Below are 19757 nucleotides of genomic sequence, written 5' to 3' on the forward strand. Positions count from 1 at the left end.
CCTATGGGATCTATTCAGAACTTTTGGTTCTGAATGTTGTAATTGAGGGGAAAGTCCATGGCCAGGTGCATGCAGATCTGGGCCCAGGGGTCTAAATTAGACCAGGCAGCCTGGGTCCACAGCTGGCATGCAGGAAACAGTGCTGTGGGCTCTGTCTAAGGGCCAGGACCCGGGGTCCTAAGTGCATCTCCTTCCTCCATCCCTCCCCAGGAAACACCTGTCCATCCGCCGCTTCCGTTGGTGGGCCCGCTTTATCGCAATCAACACCTTCCTCTTCTTCCTCTTCTTCTTCCTCACCACGCCTGCCATTATCATCAACACCATCGACATGTACAACGTCACCCGTCCCCTCGAGAAGCTGCAGGTGCCGCCTCTGCTCAGGCCAGGCGTGGGGGCCCCAGGGAGGTGAAGGAAGAAATCAGGCGAGGATGGAGTGGGGGGTCCACGGGGACACAGCTTTAGGGCCCATGCACCATGGACGTGGTGGAGGTGGCGGTGGTGTAAATGGTGTTTTGGTGTAAATGGTGGTGTGCGTGGAGTTTTCTTCGTTCTCAGGGGGGCGAATGCAGGTTGCTGCCCGTCTTAGGGACTGGGACTGGAGAAGAACAAAGGAAGGGACAGTGGGGGAGCTGCGGGCAGGTCCTGGGATGAGTGTGGGGGCTGGGTGGTCCCATCACGTGTGGGCTCAGAGGGCTTCTTTAGGTCAGGCCACCCAGGCCTGCTAGTGATACAAAATGTGCAGTAGAGGTTGTGGCAAGTGTGACAGCTCTGTTCTACCCACATTCTTTGGAGCCAGGGTTCCTGGGTTTGGGGATCAATTTGAGGGTAGGAAAGAGGGAGGTAAATTCCAATACAGCCCTCTGAGAGAAGCAGTCTGTCCACGTCCCTCGCTTCCTGATACATGCTCTCCAGGATGGGAGTTCGGGGCCCTACAGGAGCCATTCCTTAAGTCAGAGGATGCTTCACGCTGCTAGAGGGGTTCAGAGGAACTGAACTGTCCTGTTCTAAATTCTATAGCCTCCAGGCTATTATCATGGGCCTAGAAGACCTCTCATTTCATATTATCCCCGTTCTTATTTTAGTAATAAGCACACGTATGTGCATGCACACACACATGCACACACACCCACACACACCTGCTGCTCACTTGTGCCTTCCTTTGTCATGTTCACAATAGGTTTCAGGCAGGAGCACCACAGCTCTCCCTAGAGATTCTTTTTTCACATACTTTTCACCACTTCTCACATTAAAGGCAGTGGCATCTCCCCGAGGTGTGGGACGTGAATGACAGCAGCTGGCTCTGGCCTTAAAGTGAAGTCACTAAGAGTACCACTCCAGTGACCTCAGCATAGAAAGTCTGTGCCCCTTGGGGATATCACTTGACCTTAGGATGTCGGCCTTTGCCTGCCTCCAGCCAGGCAGACCCCTGGACAAGAAGGCAGGTGAAAAAGGCCAGGCCCACCATGCGGCCTCAGGGGAACCAGGCCTGCTCTGGGACTGCGCTGGAGGCGAAGAGGCCAGGCATGAGGGAGAAGGCAGGGGTGGCCTAGAAGGGGCAGGGCCTTCTCGCATTGACGGCTGTCTGCCTCCGCTGCTCCGCCCCCACAGAGCCCCATCGTGACCCAGTTCTTCCCCTCCCTGATGCTCTGGGCCTTCACAGTGATTTTGCCTCTGATCGTCTACCACTCTACTTTCCTCGAGGCCCACTGGACCAGGTGAGCTGGGGCTTCCTCTCCTAGGCCTGTTCTTGTCCCCAGCCCTTTCCCTTTCCCTCCTCACCACTTACCCACCAGCCTGGTGCTGGGGGACCCTCCCACCTGGCCTAAGGAATGGGATTTGATACCCAAAACCATCCCAAAAGAGGGTACTGGATTGTCTCTGGGCCTCTGGCTTCACGAATGCTGAGATAGAGCCACCATATAAGGGATATGGGGCCGAAACCAGGCATCCTTGCACTGCTCCCTCAGCCTCCAGCCGTGCGCTGAGGGGATGGAGCTGTGGGCAGAGATACAGTCAGAGGGCACAGGATGAGGGAGAGAAAGCAGGACTTATATGGAGAATGTGGGGAAGGCTGCTAGGGTCGTAGCAGAGGAGCCCATGCACTCAATCTGACTGTCGACCCACGTAGCCCGCACAGTGCCCACATTTTAAACAGTCAGGAGCTATTTCCCATTTGTTAGCCCAGGTAGTTCTATGGCGGCTAATTGGATTGAAAATATTTATTGTATCTTGGGGCAGATGGACCTGCTTTGGCCTGAAAGCTATGTGGGTCTCAAAAGTTATTTCCTGCACCCAAAGTTCCTATCATCCTACTAGGCAGTAAGCCAGGAGGTTTGTCCTAACTGGCCAAGAACAAGGCTTATGTCGATTATTGAAACTCTAAAGGGATTCTGAGTATCATTGGTAATGTCCCTTTAACAGATGTCAAGTGTATGGCACATATACCTCCCCTTCCAGTGCTCAGGGCAGACATCACTAGTTGATCATGCCATTCCTTCCTGTGGCTCCCAGTCACAGCCTGCCCCACAGTGCTCTGTGAAGATGGCATTGCTATGCACTATTAAACCAATTTTCTAGGCCAGGTAGCTGTTTCTCTCTTTCTCTTCATTCTGTAGTTAGGCCTTTGGTTCTTATCACCTCTCACTCGCTGATGACTCTCTTTGTTTCCTTCTAGATCAAGTCAGAATCTGATTATAATGCACAAGTGCTACATCTTTCTGGTGTTCATGGTGGTCATTCTGCCCTCCATGGGACTGACCAGGTACCTCTCCTCTATCATTCCTCTCTCAGCCAGGCTCAGCCTAGAGTTGGAACCTCCTCTGTAGGCCTACCTGTGGTTGCTGCAAATCCAGTCTTCAAATAACAATCCATCATCTGTCATGAGCCTAGCACGTCCCCGGTATCATGTGAACTCTAAGGTGTCAGCCATGAACTCTGCCCTCAAAGAGCTTATCATTAAACTGGGGAGACAAGCCATGCCTACCAGCCAACTGACAGCCCACACTGAGGAAAACCCAGCCAACATACAATAGAAATTCGAAAGAGGGAGAGAGCATGTGAGAAGAAAAGGCTGGCGAAATTTTGCTAAAGGAGGTGGTCTTGAGCTGAAAGGCCAACCTGTTAGGAGTAGGGGTGGCCCAGCATTAAGAAGGAAGAGAGGCAGTGTGGACTGGCCAGCTGGACTATTAGGATGCAAGAGTCTTTGAGAATTGGGCAAGGGAAGATGGAAAGAGGGAAGCCAGTCCAAGAAGAATTGAACCCCAGGCCTCAGCTCATAGATTGATTAACTAAAGGGCCTGCCTTGTTCTTGCTTCTAGTTTGGATGTCTTTTTCCGCTGGCTCTTTGACATGTACTATCTGGACCAAGCATCCATCAGGTTCCAGTGAGTACTCGAGTACATGCTCCAGGTGTATTCCCTGTGTACACTGGGGCCGCTGCGGGTTCACACCAAGTGGATATGTATGTCCTTTATTTGCTCACACAAGTAGAGATGAATGCATGCCAACACTCCCGTTAGGCAGCCTCTTAACCTTTCCTGTGCCATGGACCTCTGCCAATCTGGTAAAGCCCAGGAGCCCCTTCTCTAAAGCTTTTGAAATAATGGTAGATTTACAGGAAATGGCCCCCAAAACGTGTCCTGTGTACTCTTCATCCAGTTTCCCCTAATGATAACATCTTGCATAACTATAGTACCATATCGTAACCAGGAAACTGACATTGAAACAATCCACAGAACTTATTCGGTTTTCACCAATTTTACATATACCCTGAGTAGATGCCTTTAAATGTACAAAATACTTGAATTATAAAAAAATACCAAATATACAGAATATAGTTATCAAATATTTTAAGAATTGAATTTGTGACACTATTTGTAGCACATTTAATAACAGGACAATGCATTTTAGCTATAGGCAAGCTGAAGTTGCATTTTATTGTCTTAAAGGCATCAGTGTGAAAGCTGATGTTACTTAACTGAAAGAAGAATATCATATTGGAGTGGGGAGGATCTTTGACGAGGCAACATGTAGGTCATACTGGACATCCTGCCAATTCTTATTTTTTTGTTTTTAGAGTTATAAATGTTGAAAATCTCAATTTTCAAAAATGTAATGTTGCAAATGACCCACAAGCTTTCATAGGTTGCTCAACAGAGCAAGGACCAGAATTCTCCGTTATCTGTAGTTTCTGCAAACTATAATTGTAATAAGTTGTATGTTGTTCCCAAAATGAATGAGTTCATCTTTGGCTCTTCGTTATCCTGAATACAGTTTATACATGAGAAAGAAAAGTGTCGTGAATCTACGACTCAACTCCGATGCCATCAAAAAAGAATAGCTTTTGAAGGAGTTCTGAAATATGTCCAAGGCTCACAGATTTCTCTTTTCAAGGAACTTTACAGAATCATTTATTTAGGTGGGGACATTAGAAATCAAGAGATGCCTGGGTCACCAATGTGAGAAGAGGCAGCCTGGCCATTAGGTGACTAAATGACTCCTAGTTGGAGTTGGCCAAGCACATCAAATACATGTCTGCAGAGAAGAAATTTTCAATCATGTGTAATTTAGCAGCGTGTCTGATAAATTTTGACGTAGTGATGGGCACAAATGATGTTGTAAGATGTCAGCCCTGACTACAGCATGACGTGAAAATATCTGATTTCAGTGGGTGACAGACCCACAGCCGTGGCTGACATTGTTGTGGTTTGTTGCCCATATTCTTAATGGAAGGAAATGCTAAATTGCAGTTAGAGGTTAGTGGAAATAAAGATATAATTTTTTCTCCATTCAAGGTCACAGACCTCCCAAATTCTATTCATGGACTCTCCAGGGTCTATGGGTCTAGGTCAAACAACCTGCTTTAGATCAAGCCAGCACATGTATCTCCTAACAGGACCTAACACATCCACATTTTATGTAGACTAACCCCATCCCTGCTCTAAAGGGTCCTTGTTAACTTAAAATGCTCTGGGAGCACATATTATGAAACTTATTTTCCCCATCTCTACCTCCACCCCCCATTCCCATTCCTTGGCTCCTTTCTTCTCTCTTTCTCTTCCTCCCTCCCAACACCTCTGCCCTTTCCCTCTCCTCCTGTCTTCTACTGCCGTCTTCCACTCTCCTGATGCCCAGGTGTGTGTTCCTGCCAGACAATGGCGCCTTCTTCGTCAACTACGTGATCACAGCAGCTTTGCTTGGCACAGGCATGGAGCTGTTGCGCCTGGGGTCACTCTTCCTGTACAGTACCCGCCTCTTTTTCTCCAGGTCGGAGCCAGAGAGAGTCCACATCAGAAAGGTGAGGGCCAGGTTCTTCCCTAAGCACAGCCCTCAGAGCTTCCCTTTAGAGCGTGTCAGGAAGGGGGCCTGCTGGGAGCACCAAGCACGGGAGGCATGGTGAGGTGGGTGGGTGTTTCTTGGACTCCAGCGTTGGAAGGCAGGCTGCCTCCAGGCCTGAGCTGCCAACCAGGTCCCAGATGACGGATAAGGAGCCATGGAAGCAGTCGAGCCAAGGGGACCAGGCCACCTTAGGTTGACTGCTGCCTTCTACCCCAGGACCAGACCATTGATTTCCAGTATGGGCGAGAGTACGCATGGATGTTGAATATCTTCACTGTGGTGGTGGCGTACAGTATCACCTGCCCTGTCATTGTTCCTTTTGGTGAGTCATCCCTAAGGCACAACCAGGGCTGCACACTCTCAGACTGGGAGGGAGAGTTGAGCCCCACAACATCCCGCCACCTCCTAGAGCAAGTGGAAACCTGGGATAGCGTGTCAGCAGGGTGGGAGGTATCAGGGCAGGGAGCTGAGGTTGCATGACTGTTTACATAGGATGTTTTTTGAGTGAATGCATGAGTGAAGGACTCTTCACCAAACTGGCAGAATAGGTTCTGGAGTTCAAGGGAAGATGCTGGTCCTGGAGGTCAGCCCCACAAGGCTCCCACATTCTGTCCTTGGCCCTTGCTGTTCTAACAGACCCTGAATCTGACTTTTCAGTCCTGTGGGGACCTTGGGACAGCACAGGCCCCAACTGGGGAGCAGCTACTGAGTGTGTCTCCATCTCCCGGTCCCCAGGGCTGCTGTACCTGTGCATGAAGCACATCACAGACCGCTACAACATGTACTACTCCTTCGCACCCACGAAACTCAACGAGCAGATCCACATGGCCGCCGTCAACCAGGCCATGTTCGCGCCGCTGCTGGGTCTGTTCTGGATGCTCTTCTTCTCCATCCTACGATTAGGTAGGTCCCAGGCCCACCCAGCCATCCCACCTCTGCCTGCCCCCGCTACTCCATAACCTCCCCCCAACAGCCCTGTAGGAGCAGAAAAGGCTGGAAGGAGCAAGGTGCTGCTCATTGAGTGTGTCCAAACCCAGTGGCTTCTTTAGGCCTCGGGGGCTCGTGTTGGAGGCCAGGCAGACCTTTGAAGGTAAGGGGAGGGCTTGGCCAGCCTATAGGAATTGTATGCATTTTGGTTTACAACCCTCAGGGCAAGAAACATCATATTCCTTCATTCTAACTCAAGGCTGTGCAGGAAATAAGACGTTAGTTCTCAGGCTCAACTCCCATGACATTCTCTCTGGGATCCTAGAAGGTACCTGGTCTTAGGAGCTGCCAAAAACTGGGAGTTGGATTCAAAGTCTGCCCCAGCGCCAGATTTTTCCTTACTCTTGGCTACACGTAGCTGCTGTCCCTGTCCCACAGGCCAGAGACTGGAAATCCCCTCTGAGACCAGAAGCTCACACTGACCTCCCATCTTCCTTCCGCCCCCCACCATATTGTTTCCTTTCTCCACCTCCACACTGGCCTTCCCTCAGGGACACTTGACCTTAACCTTCTCAGTGGCAGGGAGAAGGGGAAGTTCATATTTTCTTACTCTTCCCGTCACCATGACATCTGTAAACACTCAGCTCTCAGTCCCTCGTCTACATTTTCTCTTTGTTGTCACCTCCCAATTTCTTATCCCCCTAGCCTTTCCCTGCCACCTAGCCAATTTCATTTTTTATAATGCTTCTTTCTACATATAAGGGACTACAGTTTTAGTCACAAAAACAGAAAAATTAGAAAAATCAGTATTTGAATGACCCTTAACCTCACCCAGAGCCTGATGTCGGTTGCTCCCACGCATCATTCTGTGCACGTTTTGGGGGAGCGTGGGAGGGAATTTATTGGTTTATTGCTACTTTTCAAAATTGTGATATTCATTTTATACCATTCAGTCTGTATCTTGAGCTTCTTCATTGAACATTATGTTCTGAGCAGTCTCCTGTGTTATTAAAATAATGTATGAACACATGCCTTTTAATGGCTGCATTAAACTCGATCAGTTTTATTTAGTTCTCCGTTGTTGGATATCAATGTTGTTTACCATTTTTTGCTATTATAAAAACATGATGATAAACATCGTTGTCCAATAACCTCTGACTGTAAAGACCGATTTTTAATATTTACCTAGAAAACTGCTACCCTAAAAAAAAGTTACCAAATATCAGTAAGCAAAACATAAATGACTTAAATTCTGTATTGCTTTTCAGTGCCAAGAAAAGGTGTGGATCAGAGATTGTGGTTGGGGGCAGTGGCACAAATCAGTAACGCACAGACTCTTCCCAGGGACTGAGATGTGGCAGATGGGTGGAGAAGGACACGTTTAATGGCCACTTAAGTGGATACCGAAGTTAATTAAATTTTTTTTCATGGAGCTCACAAAATGCCAAATTCTAAACTAATCAAGTAGCACCAAGGGACGATGTCATTGCATCAGACTCATCGATCCTAGTTGTTAGGAAGGGAATTGGACAAGACCCTCTCTGCTACAGGCTTGAGGCCTCTACAGAAGTTCTGAGATGGACCCTAGAATCTGTCAGTCCAGGGGACATCTCAGTCAGCAGCCTCCTGCCCACGGCTCCAGTGCTGGAGCCCCAAGCCCACTTTCTTCTCCTTGGCAGGTTATCTCCACAGCATTACCATCTTTTCCCTTACCACCCTCATCATTTCCATGGTAATTGCCTTCCTGGGCACTTTTCTGGGGAAGATCCAGAGGGCACCTGACTACGAGGTGAGTTGCCAGCCTGCCTTTCTTCCACTGGTTCTCCCCAGCCCTGGGGGACACAGCCCTCCTCACCTGGGCACCCATAGCACCACAGAGATGAAAGGTTCTTGCCTTCTTCTCTGATTATGGGGAGTGCAATATCAATGTGTGTGTGTGTGTGTGTGTGTGTGTGTGTGTGTGTGTGTGTGTGTGTGTACCTTGCATTGGCCCTGGTACTGGCCGCCTCACAGGGTAGGGATATTTAGAAGACAGCTGTCCTTTCCTCTTCCTGCCTCTGACATCTCCTCCAACAGCAGGAGCCTGTCCAGCCACTGAGCTGTGAGCACCATTCCAAGGGATGGAGGGTTGAGAGAGAGGTGGAGTGAAGGAGGAGGGTAGAGGTGGTAAAAGATGATGACCTGGGGAAGGGAGGATAGTCATCTTCTCACTTTTCAGAGTCTTAGGATTTTGACCTTGAGGCTGTCTGAAGGAGATCCTGGCCCCTGAGCCCATGACTCCTTCTGCTCTTTGCCAGTGGGGCCCAGCCTATCATTAGAGAGGGGAGCCAATCACGCCCACTGAGAGCCATGCCAATGGCTCTGCGCACGCGAGGTCAGCATTTCCCAAAGTGAGGTGTCCGTGCACGAGTACTGGAATGACTTCCAGTGGACCGAAACATTTTTATTTTCCATGGTTACATTTTTCTGTTGGTTCATATTTATTTATTTTCCTGCTTATGGCAACTGACACAGGTTTTCTGTTTATAATAGTGAACTGTTTCCTTTTTAAATGAATTTATATAAGGAAAAGAAAGTAAATTGATTTAAAGTACTGGCATCCAGATGAGTCAGAGGAGGGAGCCTCTTGAAAGAGAATCCTCTTGCTTCTAGTGACTCCACCATATCTGGGTCCCTGGGCACAGGCCCCCCTGGCCCAAGTGCCATGCTAATAAAAGAGCAGAGTGACTGACGCCTCTGGCTGTGTCTTCCCAGTACAACGATGCCATGTGATGTGGTCACCCAAGTGTCCACTCTGGAGAAGGAAGGTGGCAGGGGACTTAGATCATGGTAGTTTAGGACTCATTCCAGATAGAGAGGGGAAATCCCAGGAGAAAAGTAAAGGGAGTTGAAGTCAAGGCATTTCCTAGACTCAAAGCAGGATTATCTTTGAACCCCAATCCCAACTGTGCTTACTTCCCCCCACTATGGTCCTTGAGAATGGGACATTCCAGAAGGGTCTTCCTAGCATCCCAGTCCTCTCTCTGCCCTTCCCCCCCCGCCACCCCGGGCTTCAGCCCAGCCAGCTGGGCTGCAGGTCTGGACAACCAGAAGATCCAGGGGAGCAAGAGGCCCAGGCGTAGGGTCCAGGCTCCTCTGGATGTGGGGAGTGAGGGGTCAAAGGACAGACACCCCAATTCTGTGACCTCTACGTTTCTCCCCACTGCTGCAGCCCGAGGAGGAAATGGAGACCGTGTTCGACATGGAGCCAAGCAGCACCTCCTCCACACCCACCTCCCTTGTGAGTCAGTGCCTTCGCCCTGGGGGACAGGTCAGGAGGGGGTGCCTACAGGGGTGGGCTCCTCCAGCGGCTTTGTGGAGGCACCAGAATGTCGTGCCTACCCTGGGTATCAGGGAGGAGATGGGGCCCCCTCGGGCTCCCTCCACTGATGCAGCAGGACTTGGCCCAGGTCACATTGCTGCCATGGTCCTGGCTGAAGAGCTGGGAAGAGAGAAGATCCAAGGTTTTCTCGACATTCTCTAAAAGGAACTCAGAGAGGAAGAGAGAGGTCAGGGAGAACTCAGCCACAGCCAGCTCAGTCGTGTAAACGCAGGGACATGCTGGGGCTCGGCCTCAGGACCGAACGCTGCCTCCAAGGGCTCAGGTGCCAGGCAGAGCGGCACAGACAGAGCTGCAGGAAGCTATTGGAGGTCTGCATTGAATGGTAAGGCCGGGGTGGCGCCAGATAAGTGAGCCCATCGGCGTTTGAAGAGATGAGGCCAGACTCAGAGCAGGGGCTCAGGAGGCTGGCATTGGCTCCCACACCATGTCTCAGCCTGGAGGGGCATGAGCACTGGCCAGCATCCCAGCCACAAGTATGGATGCAGGGCCACCAATGTATGCACTGAGCTGGGTACCAGGTCGGCCCATGCCCCAAAGCCCAGATGCCTCGGAGGAGCACTGAAGAGGGCACTCAGGGAAGGCATCTCAGAGGAGGGAACATCTCATCCAACTCCAGGAATGGGAATAGGGATTGCCTAATGGACTAGGGTGTAGGGGAAGAGCATTCAAGGAAGAGGATCAGCCTGTGCACAGGCCCAGAAGAGACAACCTGGAGCATTTGAGGACTCGAAGACAGCCTGATGGAAATGGCAGAGTTGGGGGCAGGGCCCGGTGGAGGGCAGGCACTGTTAGGTTCAAGCGCAGAGACATGACAGTGCTGGATATGGCCACCCCTAGTACACAGAACTACAGGTCTGCCTCACACTGAAAAAAACCCTACACAGGGAAACAAATTGTTTCTGGGAGGTGGCAGGGAGGAAGGAGCTTCAGCACTGGAAAGACTAAGAGGTTTCAAAGCAGGAAAGTCTCTCTTCACATAGCATCTCCCCTGGGGCCCTTCTAAGATGACCTCTCTGGAATATCGTTGGTGATTGACTATTGAAATCTTCTTAAGAGCCTGATGCTTCACCATTCATGCTCTTGCTCTTTATGGTAAACCCACATAGTAGGGGTTTTTAGCCTCATCTTACAGAGGAGGAAACTGAGGCTCAAAACAGTCAATTAATTTAGAACCCCCGGTGCTACTTAGCAGGGAAATGGCAGAACAAAGTTTGAACCAGGTCTGTCTGACTCCAAAGCCTAAGCTTAAAAAAAATTACTGGAATTGATTTTTTAATCTTTCCTTATTACAACAGTAGTATATTAACATTGTAGATATGATGGGGGAAAACAGATAAGCAAAAATAAGAAAATTAAAAGTCTACACCCAAAGATGACCACTGATACCCCAGTGTAATTCTCCCAGATATATGAATAATTTTTGCTAAAATGAATTAATATTGTATATTGTTTAATAACCTGCATTTTCGTTAACAATCTACATCTTCTGTATATATAAATTTTTACTTCTTTGAATACCCAGTCCATATTTGAATTGTCCTAAGTGTTCCAGAAATACCTTTTATAGCTTGTCCAAAGCAAGATCCAATGAGGACTCTGTGCTACATCAGTCTGGCGCCCTTAAATTCTAGCACCGTTTCTTCTTGATGACTTCTTGGAGAGACCCAGCCAGTAATCCTGCATAATGCCCCGCCTTCTGGGTTTTTCAGACTGTTTCTTCATGACTCCTTACAGCAGATTCCACTCTCTCCTGTATTTCCTAAAAACTAAAAGTTAGATCCAAAGGCTTGATAGATTCAAGTTCAACACTAAGTGCTAGACCACTCTACAGTTAGTGCCGTGCATCACATCAAGAGATACGTAATATCCTGTTTACTCCCATTAATGAGGCTAAAGTGACTCCCTGATTGACAGCTGGTTTCTTCCACTGTTCAGTTACAATTTTTCCACTTACGACCAAAAGGTCCTCTATGGGGTTTACTTTGGCATTATGCAAATGTCTAGATTCTGCTGTAGGAAAATTGTTTCCTCATCAACCAGGGCTGTTTGGTTTCACTGAAATGAATTCCTACAGGAAAGCTTTAATTCTACCCCAGAATTACCTATTATCCTACTTCGAAGGATGACAAACAGCTCCATCCCCAGTACTTCCTGTGTTTCTCTGTTCTCCTACCCTCCCAGACATTCCTGGGACCATTCCTGGATTTGACAGGTCACATGACCAAGACCTCAGGCAGCAGTCTCCATTTCAAATCCTGATTCACAGGCTAACCAATGACACAGCCCAAAGGAGCTGAGGATGCACCTCTGAAGCTGTGTTAGAAAGTGCACCAGCTCAGGGATGGGGGGTGTGTGTCTCCAGACCCCAGCACAGGGCTGCCTAATGTCACATTCCCCTGGGTTCAGCTTGACCTGGAGCCCAGAATGAATAGCACATGTGCTGAAGAAACAGTGGACCAGGAGTCAGACCTGTACTAACTAGCCCTGGGAGTTGGCAGCTGCTCATTAAATGACCCAGAGCAACTTGGTGGGTGGGATGACCAGGACTCAGGCTGCTGGTGAAGAGGAAGGATTGTAGCTTGGAGGGGCAGAGGCTCTGGGGGTAGGTCGTAAGGGGGAAGGAAGGGTCTGCCCAGGGCCTTGCCCCAGATGTGACCTCACCCCGATCTCCCCTCTCTGTCCTGAGCAGCTATACGTGGCTACCGTGTTGCAAGAGCCGGAGATGAACCTGACCCCAGCCTCTTCCCCCGCCCGGCACACCTACGGCACCATGAACAGAGAGCCAGAAGAGGGAGAAGAGGAGAGTAGTGTGAGGGGCTTTGCAAGGGAGCTGGACTCAGCCCAGTTCCAGGAAGGCCTGGAACTGGAGGGCCAGAGCCAGTACCACTGACCAGGACCCAAGGCCTCCACCTGGCGACTCCAGCCAGGAGTGGCAGCCAGGGGAGCGCCCAGCATGGGGAGGCAAGAGTGGGGCCTGGACCTCCCCACTGCTTCCTGCAGACTTTGGAAAGGCCCAGCAGAGACATCTGCCGCCTTGGCCATGGAGGCCCCGGACCGCTGACCAGCTAGAAGGGGAGGAACTAGGCAGTGCAGAGGGAGCCCAGGACGGGATGGGAGAGGTGGCTGAAGCCCTGCACACAGAGACTGAAAGCTGGGGGCTTTCCCAGGGTCGAGACAGAGAAAGCGTGCGTAAGGGAAGAGGCAGAAGGAAGCCCACCGAAGATGCTCCAGGGTCTTCGCCACCTTTCCACCAGCTGCCCAGCCAAGGAGCTTCTGCTGCTGCTCCTACAAACCCCCTGGCCCAGCTCCCGGCCCACCCCTCCCCTGTGGTCTGAGAAGGTGTAAGTGCTGAGCCTCAGCGACCAGACGCAGATGACCATCTTATCCAGGGGGCCCTGCATAGGGATCTGCAAAGAGAAAGTTTCTGCACCCACCAGAGCAAGGGGTCAGCTGAGACCCGAGACCTGAGAGGAGGAGACTGAGGTTCTTCCTGTTCCTCTGCCCCTTGACAGATGTCCCCAGGAGCAGCAGAGACCCTTCTCCTTTCTATTCCTGTAAGGGTAGCTGGGACATGGTCACTCGGGGCTCATTAAACAGGACCTGTGAGCATTTTGATGATGGCAAACCTTGGCTGGTTACTGTAAGGTGGAAGGGACAGAGTCAGAACTCATGGAGGGGGTCTTCTCGTAAAACGCTGGGTGATGGGAAATCAGATATACCTCCCCAAGCCCCAGGGCCTAAGGAGAGGACCCCTAAGGCCCAGGAATGGCTGCTCCTGCCTCATATCCACCTGAGTGCCTGGGCCCCCAGCGTGGCCAAGGCGGGCAGCAGCTTAGGGTAAGAAGCCCATGCTTCAAACTGAAGGCAGTGGCCATTCTCTGGCCTCTAAGAGGGGAGGGGCCCTCTCCTCTTGGGGCTACCTTGTACTCGGCACTGAAGATCAGTCAAGTGGCCTCCAGGGTGGTTTGGGCTCAGACATTGTGGAAGCCCTGCCATGGGTGAGGGTGGGAGCTGTGTCATTGTGGTCACATGAACAATGTGACAGAGAAGCCCCTTCTGTCTGAGTTAGGCTACCCTCCCACCGCTGCCACCATCTGAAGCCTGGAGGAGTCAAATCCTGAGCAGGAACAATGCCGGGGACACCCAGCACTTTTGCCCCAGGCAGGGGGTATAGGCCTCTGTCTCTGGGGACAGGGCCCCATCAGGACCAGCAGGCAGCCCAGCAGGGGAAGACATGGAGAAGGGCCAGCTGGGGCCTCAGTGGGCCAGAGCGAGCCAAGTCTAATGGAGTCTGCACGCTTCAGAGTTCTCCCGAGCTCCTTCCTGCAAAGGTCGGCGTCCCGCAGCCAACCTGCTGAAGACGGGCCTCGGGCTCACCGCACCTGGGAGTGTTCACCTGGCCCCAGGCACATGTGTGCCCGTGAACTCAGATCACCTGGGCCTCGACCCTCCCTCCATCCTTGCCCACATCCCAGCTCCAGAAGTTCAAAGCTTCACACCATAGGAGAAATAGCACTTGAGAGGCAAACATTGCCATACCCCAGGCCTTGGCCCAGATTTTGTCATGCGGACTCTTTCTAGAGAGTTTGAGTCTGCTAGGGAGGAGGCAGTCTCTCCTTCTCCTTTTCCAGCGAGGAATAAGGAGGAATTTATACCCCGACAGTCCCTCATAAACCCAGGCCCCACAGGACCCCCTCGCCTCAGCATTTCACCAGCCAACAAGGGGGTAGGTCTTTTTCAGAACAGGGTGGTCAGGGCCTCAGCGGGGAGCTCCAGGCCTTGCCCAGCTCCCAAGAGTGTGGGAAGAGGGGGAATCCTGCCAGAAGCTGGCCTGTGGGCTCTTCTTCCCTGGGGACTACTGCTGGTACCTACCTCTAGTCTCTGCAGCCCCTGTTGCTTCTGCCACTGTCTCTCCCTTCCTCCTCCTGTCTAACCAGCAGCCAGTGGAAGCTGCATATAGAAAGGGTCCCAGTGGATGACGTGGCAGCATGGCTGAGGGCTTTCCCCTCTGAATTTGGGTCAAGTGCATTTGGTTCTGAGAGAAGGCGGTGCGAATGTTGGGAAACTTCCAGAGTCCACTCACTTCTCTACTTTTCCTAGAGACCGAGGGCAACTGGCAAGTCCCCACCACAGGCGCCCGCCCACCCCGGGTCACCGTGTGGGGATGTGGGCGTGCTTTGGCTCCTGACACTCCACATACAGGCACCTTCCCTCTATCTTGCTCTCAGCCCACACCTGCCTCACCCACTGGCCTCCACCCCACCCCACTGGCTCACTTCCCAGCTGCCTCTTGCCCACCTGTCCTCTGAAACAACCCCTCTCAGACTTGATCCATTCTGGAAGGAGCTGCCTCTGTGTTGGGAGACCCGGGATTGCCTGGAGCCTTCAAGACGTGCCCCACTGGGCCTAGAGCAGCTCCACACCTGCCTGCCTCTTCCTCAGACGATTCTGGAAGCCAAGTGCCTATCGGCAGCATTGCATCCTCTGGGGACCTGGCAAGGAGGTTGAACTCCCCTTGGCCACCACCACTAAAGGAACATACCAGAATGCCGAACCTCCTTGTTATTGATGCTATGACCATGCCTTGAATAATCAGTCCTCCCAACCTCTGCTGGCCTTTGCTTCTGCATCTGGACCCTCCCAGCTGGGCCTTCCCTCCACCTGGAAGGAGCCAGACCTGCTAAGGGACAGACCTTGCTGAGGTCACTGGGCTGGAGCACCATACCTTTGTGGCTTTGACCGCTGAGGCCAGAGCTGCCCCTTCTGGGATCCCGTCACTTCCGAGGCCTTTTGTCGCTCCTGTCCTCACAGGAGAAGGCCTTGAAAGTACCGCCTGATCTTCTGGAGAAGTGGAAAGTGAATCTGCCTCATTCTTTCTGCTATGGATGCCCTGGAATCTCCCTGAGCAATAGGGGAGAACTTTCTGGTATGTGAGCTACCCAGGAATCCATTGGGGTAGCCCCCCTACCCCCGGGGAGCAGAAGTTCTGGGGTGAGTGCTGGGCCCTGAGAGAGGGCCATTGGCCAGACCAGCAGCCGGACTTGACAAGATGAAGACTTCAGGGACAGGTTTCCAGAAAGAGTGACGGACAGGGCTCAGGTCTGCAACAGCCTCAAGCAGTAGTACGAGGGTAGATTAAAAAGAGGTTAAGCACTGGGAGGTGTGTGGGGCTGCCAGGTCAGGCCTGAGTGGGGTAAGAAACACTCTCTAGCAAAGGCTGGTTATGTCTACTGTTGCACCACGGCAAGGAGGAGAAAAATGCCCTGCTCTGGGGGCCATGTGTCCTGGCCTACGACACCAGGATTCTGGCCGCCTTCTAGGCAGCGTGATGACCCTGGGCTGGTCATCTCATCCAGAAAGGAGGGGTAACGAACATGAGGCCAAGTGCCCTGGCTTATTACTAAACAGAGCAGATTCGGCTGGTGGGGGTGGCTGGGAACAGAGAAAACAGGGTAAAGGTGGCAATTCTCCCACTGATGCCCATGAGGACAGGACAATCTCAGGGGCAGCCAATGGCTGTTCTCCAGCCCCCCCTCAGTGGATGCTCTCCTCAGTCTCTCATAGTCCATCAGTGGGCATGGGTTCAAAGTGCCTCCTGGCATGAGCCTGAGTATGGGGCCCTTCACCCTCCCCTCAGAGCAATTATTTTCCAAGTCAAGTCAGATGAAGTCCACGAAGGCTTCTTCAGGGGACTGAGAAGTATAAAGACCACACTGGCTGGGTGGGAGGGGCTGTGGCTGGGAACAGCAGTGGGCTGATGGCTGCTATAGGAACAAGGGGCCTTTTCCTAGGATTCACAATCTCCTGCCACAACAGTTACCTCTCAGGTTCTCCTCAGGGGCCAGCAGGCTCCAGGGTCCCCCAAATCACAGGCCCTGAGCCACTTCTTGGATCAGCAGACCATTCAGAGGATTTGCTCAGGCAGAGACAGGCACAGAAAGACAGATAAAGACACTGAAGAGGGAGGGCTGGGGCCTTCCATCGTGAAGTCCTGAGAGGATTAGGGTTGGTCAGTCCTCTCTGTGCTCAGCAGGCCAGGAGGACTGGAGGCCAGGAAGGTGGCTGTTCCTGGGCTGGGGGCAGGACTGGGGGACAGGTCAAGAGGGAGGCCTGTGCCAGGGAGGCCCGGGATGCCATCTTGATGGACTCTGCCCAGGAGAGCACTGAAGCACCTGACTGAATGCTATGCTGGGCTCTGCAGGGCTGGGGAAGTGGCACGAGGGGCCTGGGGTCCGGGAAGCTCTGCCTGGAAGCCAAGACAGGTGGCTACAGGCCCCTCCAGGGCTGGATCCCTGCCACCCTACCAAAGCTGCCATGCCGGGGGGAAGCTCAGGTCTGTCCCGAGGAACCTCCACGCTTAGAAACTCCAGGTTTCTAAGTCCAGTCTGTAGCAGACATGGGGGCGGGGCCTGGCTAAGGGGAAGGCGGTTTACAGGTTTTCTCAACAGAGGCTGTTTTCTGAACGCTTGACTGTCCCTTAGCCTTGACAACCAGCAACCCAGCATCTCTAGACTCCAATGCTGGGGTTCTCCATCCTAGCTGCAAATGAGTCTCCTGGGAGATTTCCAATAACCCCAATGTCCAGGCCCCATCCCAGGACAAACCAAACTTTCCGGGGCAGAGCCCAGGCCTCCCTGTTTTACAAAAGCTCTCCAAGTGACTAATGTTCAGGGATGATTGAGTGGGTGAGGAAACCGATCCCGGCCTTGTGTCTCTGGAATGGGGGAAGCTGGTTTCAGCACCTCACAGTGTCTCACCTCCGGAAGGGTGTGACCTGCAGCCTGTGAATGGTCACAAGTCCACAGGCTGAGAAAACTCCCTTCACTCTGCCTCCAGAGGCACCAATGTCAGATGGCTGATAGGCAATCAAAGGTTAGGCCCAAATAAGCATTTGCTTTCTGCTTCATAAGGGATGAATACCTAGCACTGGCACAACTTCTGTTGTTACCATCTTATTTTGCAATAAGTACTACTGTGTGGTCTGGACACATGATGGGCCTCAGCGGTCACTTCTGGCTACCTTGTCACCTTCAGCAAGGGTTTGAAGAATCTCCTCTTCCCTCCCCTCCAGAGAGCCCAAAGTGGCTTTTCTATCAGCCTTCCCATTTTGACTGCAATAGATGACAAGTGCAATAAACGAATTTATATAGGGGATGTCGGGTAAGGATAAGTGCTTCGAAGAAAAAATAAAGCAGGTTAAGGGGATGGGGAGCGACTGGAAATGGGGAGGATCCAGGACAAGCTCTGCGGGAAGGAGATGTGAGCATGTAGAGGTTGCACGAAGCAGGGCCGGGCAGATCTGGAGGGCCCAGGGGTCAGTGGAGAGGCCAGAGTGGCTGAAGCAGAATGAGGCGAGGTCTAAGAGGACAGTGGGGCTTCATAGACTTCGGTCGGGACACAAGTTGACTCTAGTGATATGGGAATCTACTGGAGGATTCTGAATAAGGAGTGACGTGATCCCTTTAAGTGTTGAAATGATGACTGTGGCCACTATGGGGACAGGTGGAAGCAGAACCCCCATTGGCATGCTATTGGATGCATTCAGGAGAGACACTATGACAGCTTGGACAAGGACGGGTCAGTGAATGAGGAGAGAGAGAGAGAAATCCAGAACAGGGTGTGAGGATGGGTTAGATGTGGGGCCTGAGAGACAGCAAGGAAGTAAGGGTGACTCCCAGTTCTTCAGCCTGAACAACTGGGCAAATCTGTTTTTGGAGGCAGAGGATGCTGGAATTGGGGGTGGCGGGGTGGCGTCTGGGGAAAATAGCAAGTTCTATTTTGGTCATGTTACATTTGAGATGCCTCACAGGGATGCTGGGCAGGTGGCTGGATGCCAGAGCCTGGAGCAGGGGAGAGTTAGGGTGGCGATGTAAACTTCAGAGCATCAGCATGTGGGTGGCGGTTAAAGCATGGGATTGGCTGAGATCTCTGTGGGAGCAAGTGGAGGGAAGAGGCTGGGAGGAGACTGAGCAGAGACTGATCAGGAGTAGCAGCAAGGAAGGAAGAAAAGCAGGAGAGCCTGGTGTCCCAAAAGAAAGGGACTCAAAAAGGAAGGAGGGAGCCCCCAGCTCTAACCACACATGACAGTAATCACGGGGCATAGAGGAGCGAAGTCAAAGACACCACAAAGAAACATGGGCCAAATTAGAATGCCGGACATGCCATTAGACAAACGAGCCGGTTTATCCCACAAATCAAAAGCAGGGGAGAACGGGAGAGGGGCTGGTGGGAAGTGAAAGGTTCAAGAGACACCACCAGATGCAATGGATGGCCCGTGGTTGCTTCTCAAGTTGAACAAACCAGCTGCAGAAAGACATCTTTGAGACATCGGGAGAATTTGAATATAAACTGAGCCTTAGGCGATGTCGAGCAGCTACTGTTCATCTTGGTAGGTGTGTCGATGGCATGGGTTAAGAGGTGAAAAAAGGATCAGCCAGAAGTTCATATGGAAGACTTTACAGGTAAAAGATCAGGAAGTCTGAGATTTGCTGTAAAACTCTCCAGCAAAATAAGAGGGGCAGAGGAGACCTCGAGTTACTCACCATCGATGCTCGGTGAAGGGCACGTGGAGCTTCACTAGGCCCCGATTTTTGTGTATGTGAACATTTTTCATAACGAAAAGTTTAAAAATAAAGGAAAGAAAAAAAACTTCCGAGCGCTGCCGAGCAGGAAAGCAAGATGAAGACTGAGGTGTGACCCTGAGTCCAGCAGGATGAAGGTTGCTGGTGACCTGGACAGTAGCAGATGAGGGTTGGGGCTGAAAGCGTGGTTGAAATAGGTTCCCGTTTGCTCATAGGAGTGAGAAAGTGAAAATGGCCAGGAAAGACAACTCTTTTGAAGAGTTTTGCTATCAAAGGAAGTAAAGAAACAGGCTGGTAGCTGGAGAGAAGAGGGGCATAGAGTGGGTGATTCTTTGTGGGCTGACAGACTGAGGAGGAATACAGACGAGAGGGTCACGAGGCTGAGACCTAGAACAGAGGAGGAAGGAACTGCGCCCCGTACACACGCACACACGCACACGCGTGCGTGCATGTGTGCACAAATGCACACGTGCACAGGCACAGACGAACAAGCAGAAGTTTTTACCTTCTAAAGAGATAAAAACACTCAT

The 19757-nt window shown here is 51.6% G+C and overlaps 1 protein-coding gene across 1 annotated transcript in view; it reads left to right on the forward strand.

The window, feature by feature from the left end:
- Window positions 1-12536, forward strand: part of TMEM63C (transmembrane protein 63C) — a 32959-nt gene extending 20423 nt beyond the window's left edge. Inside the window, exons 13-22 of the mRNA XM_006925476.1 lie at window positions 211-364; window positions 1609-1715; window positions 2675-2761; window positions 3318-3383; window positions 5134-5296; window positions 5554-5659; window positions 6073-6240; window positions 7944-8053; window positions 9476-9544; window positions 12336-12536. Coding sequence (XP_006925538.1) covers window positions 211-364; window positions 1609-1715; window positions 2675-2761; window positions 3318-3383; window positions 5134-5296; window positions 5554-5659; window positions 6073-6240; window positions 7944-8053; window positions 9476-9544; window positions 12336-12536 — 1231 coding nt within the window. The remainder of the gene's footprint in view (window positions 1-210; window positions 365-1608; window positions 1716-2674; window positions 2762-3317; window positions 3384-5133; window positions 5297-5553; window positions 5660-6072; window positions 6241-7943; window positions 8054-9475; window positions 9545-12335) is intronic.
- The last annotated feature ends 7221 nt before the right edge of the window (window positions 12537-19757 follow it).

The sequence above is a fragment of the Pteropus alecto genome, unplaced genomic scaffold (genome assembly GCF_000325575.1).
Source record: "Pteropus alecto unplaced genomic scaffold, ASM32557v1 scaffold8, whole genome shotgun sequence".
In the NCBI taxonomy this organism is placed as follows: Eukaryota; Metazoa; Chordata; class Mammalia; order Chiroptera; family Pteropodidae; genus Pteropus; species Pteropus alecto.